This window comes from Somniosus microcephalus, chromosome 3 (genome assembly GCF_052327205.1).
Source record: "Somniosus microcephalus isolate GS21.2 chromosome 3, FLI_Smic_1.0, whole genome shotgun sequence".
Classification (NCBI taxonomy): Eukaryota; Metazoa; Chordata; class Chondrichthyes; order Squaliformes; family Somniosidae; genus Somniosus; species Somniosus microcephalus.
The window spans coordinates 220,326,182-220,332,181 of NC_140989.1; the positions used below are offsets into that span (position 1 = coordinate 220,326,182).

A 6,000-nucleotide genomic window follows, 5' to 3' on the forward strand; every position below is an offset into this window, starting at 1 on the left:
CCTTGGCCAGCATTATTGGGGCCTTCTGGCTGAGACTGGAGACTGAGACAGCAACCCCGATGCTCGAAATCGTGCTGGGGTGGTCGGGGGAGGAAGTTTAATTTACCTTGAGTGGGACAATCTTCAGGCTTCCCCATGGACCCTGCAAACCCATCAAGGGTCCGAGCAGTCATTTGTTTTTGAGGGGAACATCGCTCCGTATGGGCAGTCACAGTTGTAGCAAGAGGACAATGAGGGGGCAGGAGGTTGGGAATGCTCCCCTCCTGCCTTATCTACCTGGTTACGTAGGTACTGCAGGCAAGCTACATCAATCCAGGAAACCCAAGAAATCTCAGGGCAATGTTTTTGAGGTGAAGTGGGAGGCTGATGACCTGTGATGCCAACCAACCATTTCTTCTTCGCTATACCTGCGACCTCAATTTTCACTCAGGGCAGTGAACAGGAAGGTCCACTCGAGTTATTTCCACAACTGTAGATGTGAGGCCTGAATGGTGAATTACCTTCCAGGTGTCAGGGTAAGGGACAATATGAAGCAAGTGCAGAAGCTCTTGGGATTCGGTGAGGTGCAGATCAGCCAGAAGTCATGGTTCATGTCGGGACCAATGATATTAGAGAGGAATTGGATTCAGGTCTTGCAACAACAGCTCCAGGGAACTAAGTGATGGATTAAAAACAGAAATCGCTGGAAATACTCAGCAGATCAGGCGACATCTGTGGAGAGAGAAATAAAGTTAATGTTTCAGGTCGATAACCTTTCGTCAGTACTGGAAAAAGTTAGAGATGTCACAGGTTTTAAGCAAGTGCAGGGGCAGGGAAAGAGGGGACGGGAGGAAGGAACAAAAGGGAAGCTCTGTGATAGGATGGAAGGCAGGAGAGATTAAATGACAAAAGAGATGATGGTGCAAGGTGAAAGAAGACGGTAATGGGACAAGTAAAGAAGCAAAAGATGGGTCTGGAGGAGGTGTAAATGGCAACAGCAGAATCATTAGCAGCACCTGCTGTCTGAAAAAATGGGCGCAGTGGTTATGATCTGAAGTTGTTGAAATCGATGTTGAGTCCGGAAGGCTATAAAGTGCCTAATTGATGGATGGGATGCTGTTCCTCGATCTTCTGTTGAACTTCATTGGAACAGTGTGGGAGATGGCTCAAGTGATGGATTAAGCAATAGGATCTCAAAATGGCAATCTCAGGCGTGCTACCAGTCCCGGGTGCTAGCCAGTACAGTTGGCTTGCTAACCCTCCGGGACTGTCCTGGAGTCTCCAGGAATCTCCCAATAATGCTGCAAGCAACCAGGGAGAAAAAACACAGGGACATGAAAATAAATTGTTTTTTTACCATTTCCTTTGAACACTTCTGTTTATTAGTTACCAAAATATTGGAGATGAGGAAGCAAGGCTGTTTGACTGACAGTCAAGGGTCATCCACTGGGGCAACAAAGAGCCTGTTGGTTTTGTCGAGGGAAATTGCGGTACAGCATAGATGGACGTGTTGGCGACTAATGGCGGGAGCGGGTTGGGGGGGTGGGGACGGGACAGTTGGAGGTGGGAGGTGATGTGATGAAACCTCTCGGAACACATCCAACCAGAGTTGGCCCCAGGTGCAGGAGCAGCCAGACTGAGGAAGTAAATGCATAGCTCGAGACCTGAGGGGCGGTTCAGATTCCTGGGACATTGGGACCCGTTATACCAACAGGCCAGTCTGCACCTGACCTGAGCAGAGCTGGGACAACTATTCTCAGTGGGGAGGAGAATAGTTAACTAGGGCTTTGGGGGAGCTGCTTGGGCAAAGCAGGGCGGGGCCAAGTAAGGCAGTAATGCAGGAAGGGAAAGTAAGCTGCCTAAGGTATGTTTTCCGGGGCTCTGCTGGCAGCGGCCAGAACGTCAGACTCATAACCACAGGCGTCGATTTCCCCACCGCCGCTTTGGGTTCCAAACTGAGGCCTCGCTACCAGAATGCACAGAGCATGGTCACATCGAAGAATTGTGGTCCCGCATTGGAAATCTTGATGCCAGCTGAGGGGCCGCCCACATTTCAGACATGCACAGTACGGATCCTGGGCCAAGTAGGTCTCTTAAAGGTAGGTGATGTGCAGACAAGTGCTTTTTCGTGTGTGTTTCCCAGACATTGCTGCTGCATTTTTAGTCCATTCGACACTTCATTTTGCCATTTTTTTGGGCAGTGCTTCTCTTCACTATTCTTGCTTGTTGCTGGCAGTTCCGTGGCATGGCATAAAGAAAGTGGTGAGCTCTCCTTTTGGGATTCTGAATGTTCTGGCTGCTTCAGGCAAGGATGAAGAGCTTGTGAGGGGGCCATCAAAGGCAGGCACGACCACACCTGAGGCGTTTTGTCCACACCCGTCAACTACCCCGCCAATGGGTTGATGGTCTCTTGAACACGCGTCAGGGAAAGACTTGGTCTGTGCTACCTCCACTTCGCAAGGCAACATCTGGAGCAGGAACAGGTCTTCCCATAGAAGTGAAGGGGTCACCACAGCATGAAGCTTTCCTTCTGTCGGATTCATCCAAATCAGCGTAGGGATGTGCCCCACCTCAGGTGGGCCACAGTCCAAAGACCTGTGTCAAGCGAGTGGCAGACATATTCAAGGGGAAACACCTCTGCTTCCCCCCTGCAAAAGGAGGCATTGACTAGAGTGGAGGCAGAGCTTACCCTTGAGGGCAAGGTGTGGCAGATGGAACCCACATGGGAAATGCGGGTTTGTCACAGCAACACTACGGTCCACGTGCAAAGAATGGGTTTGCACTCAGTGGATGTTCAGATGGCTCTGAGCACAGAGGCATCGTTATAGAAAGAAAGAATTTGCATTTATATAGTGGCATTCACGATTTCTAGACATCCAAAGTGCTTTGCAGCCAATTGAGTGCTTTTTTGAAGTGTAGTCACTGTTGTAATGTAGGAAATGCAGCAGCCCACTTGTGCACAGTGAGATCCCACAAACAGCAATAATGGCCAGGTAATCTGTTATGGTGATATTGGGTGAGGGATAAATAGTGGGCAGGATATTGGGGAAAACTCCCCCGCTCTTCTTCGGAATACCGTGGGATCTTTTACGTCTCATCTAAAAGACGGCACCTCCGACAGTGCAGCACTTCCTCAGTACTGCACTGAAGTATCAGCCTGGATTGTGTGCTGAAGTCCTGAAGTGGGACTTGAACCTATGACCTTCCGGTGCAGAGGCGAGAGTGCTGCCTGCTGACATGGCTAATTACACATGTCAATCCAATAAGCAGCCCTGATGTTCAGAGCAAACATCAATTCATGGTGGCTGTATATTTGGAAGGAGAAGTGGGGAGGTAGAGAAGTGGCTCAGAGGAGACAATAGCTGCTGTCTACACCAAGAAACCGCCAACAGCAGAGGAGGGGTAGTGACTGGTACCCTGAGCATCTGTTTGCTGTTCCACCTATTCCTGTGAGCAATAATTGCCACCCAGCTTTGGCAGGATGAGTGTGTACAAAGGGGCAATAGATGGGTCCGATGCTTGAAGTGGTACCTCCTACACGTCTGTGGGAGTTGACAAAGAATGTGCAAAAAGTGAGGTGCATGCTCAACTTTGCCTCCACCCTGAGACCCGGATGCCTCTTCCTCCTTTGCAGCCACTTATGAGGGAGCTGAGTGGCTACATTGACTCCATCGGCAACCACCCTGCATGTAGCTGGCAACAGTGCTTGTACCAGGCAGTGGCCTTCAGTCCCAAAGAGGCCCATCCTCCTTCCGTACACCTCTGAAGCAGGACCTCCAACTCTTCAGCACCAAAGGGAGCAAGCAGTGTGGCCCGTATGTTCCTGCTGTGCTATTGCAATCAATTTATCCAGTTTTTCTGCCGCCCCCCCCCCACCACAACTTTCCCTTTAAAGGTTAGCTGCGGCCCTTTAAAAGCTGCTGGCTCATTGAATTTTCGGATCCACCGCCACACATTCCTCTTTCTGGAAGCTTTTTCCTGTGCCTGCAACCCAGTCTAATCAGGTGGTGGGTTCCCATTGGAAAATTCAATCAGGACCCAGCCTCTGTGTCTCAGGGACTGGTGAGCCTGTGAATTTTGCCAACCAAACCCCATTTTCCTCTTTATCGGAACATTGGGACCTTGGTGTATTGGTTAAAATGGAGAAATTACCTGAGCAAGGATGCCAAACTGAAATGGATCTTTATCTATGGACAGAGTGAAGGAGACAAAACTGGGGAACAGGTTCAGTGTCTAAAATAGAAAATCCAGGTCAGGATTGGCAATTAAATACTTGGAGTTAATACTTTCAGGGAGGATAAGGGAGGAAGAAAAATGGAGGAGTGACGAATAGTGTGATTAACGAGAGACAATTTTAACCCCAAGCGGGTTTCGGGCAGGTGGGGTGGGGGCTGATTTCTTCCTTCTCCTTGTAGCTAAAGAGGAAAGCCACCCTCTACAGTCTGTAATATAGAATGGAATTATTCAGCCCTTAGGAGAAATGTGAGTTAAGATGAGCTAGAAAGGACAGAATTCTAGGCATCTGGTGCTTGACAATCCTTAATCGATGTCTTTGAAGAATAGTGACCAGAATAGATAAAGGGAATGCAGTGACACTATGTGGTTCATGTGAATTATCAAAAAGCATTGATGGGGTCTCCGAGGAGACTTATGAAAGGATAATTGCGCATGGAATTAATGGCAGTGTGATCACATGGATAGAGAGATGGTTGGGGGTCAGAAAGCAAATGCTAGGGGTAATAAAATGTTTCTCAAGCAGTGAAGATGTAATGAGTACACAGGCAAAATACTGTGGATGCTGGAAATCTGAAATATAAACATAAAATGCTCAAAATACTCAGCAGGTCAAACAGCATCTGTTCCACAGGAATCTGGGCTGGGGACTTATTTATGATATAAAATATAAATGATCCAGACTTGGAAATTGAGAGAATAATATTTGCTAATGAAGCTAAATTGGAGGGCGTGTGGCAAATTGTGAGGATTGCAAAAGACTGCAGGAGGACATAGGCAGTCTCGTAAGATGGGCAGGTAGATGGAGGATGCAGTTCAATGCAGAGAAATTTTTGGCAGATTATTCCACATTCTCACTGCCCTCTGTGTAAAGAAATATTTTTAAATTTCCCCTTATTCCTGTTTGTGATCATCTTAAATTAGTGGCCTTAACATCTCCCCAACCCATTTGGGAAATAAGAACAGGGATTGGAAATCCATCTTCGTGGTTAGAGTTGAAACACTGTAGAGGAGCAGAGGTTTGTGGGTCACTAAAGGAAGCAGTCCAAGTAGATAAGAATATAAAAAAGGCAAACAGAATCTTTGACTATGTATCTACAAGCAGAGAATACAAAAGCAAGGAAGTAATATTGAGTTCAGCCAATTCCTGAGTCAAGACCTCAGTGCAAGAGCTAAATTAGGCTGCAATTGGAGTTTTCTGCACAGTTTTGGACACCAATGATATGAAGGGTATAAATGTAATGGACAAGGTGTAGCATAGATTCACCAGGATGTCACCAGGGATGAAAAGAAAAGGAGCTTGAAAAGGTAGGTTTTTTTCTAACAGGGGCTGAGAAGGTCGAGGTCCTCCAGATTATAAAAGGTTCTGAGCAGGTAAATAGTGATCGATGGTTTCCATTGGTTGGGGAGATGTTAAGGACACCAATTTAAGATGATCACAAACAGGAATAAGGGGAAATTTAAAACATTTCTTTACACAGAGGGCAGAGAGAATGTGGAATAATCTGCCAAAAATGAATGCAGGAGAGAAGGATTAGACTAGGTGCAATATTAAAGAGAATGGGGAGTGAGCAGGAGAGGAGGATTAGACAGGGTGTGAGCAAAAGAGAATGGGGAGTGAGCAGGAGAGGAGGTTTAGACTGGGTGCGATATTAAAGAGAATGGGGAGTGAGCAAGAGAGGAGGATTAGACTGGGTGTGATATTAAAGAGAATGGGGAGTGAGCAGGAGAGGAGCATTAGACTGGGTGTGATATTAAAGAGAATGGGGAGTGAGCAGGAGAGAAGGA

General features: G+C 47.3%; 1 protein-coding gene across 1 annotated transcript in view; it reads left to right on the forward strand.

Moving 5' to 3' along the window:
- The window catches only part of LOC147121723 (pre-B-cell leukemia transcription factor 1-like), a 92,570-nt gene extending 88,825 nt beyond the window's left edge, over positions 1–3,745 (forward strand). Inside the window, exons 6-7 of the mRNA XM_085977991.1 lie at positions 2,216–2,301; positions 3,614–3,745. Coding sequence (XP_085834117.1) covers positions 2,216–2,301; positions 3,614–3,745 — 218 coding nt within the window. The remainder of the gene's footprint in view (positions 1–2,215; positions 2,302–3,613) is intronic.
- The last annotated feature ends 2,255 nt before the right edge of the window (positions 3,746–6,000 follow it).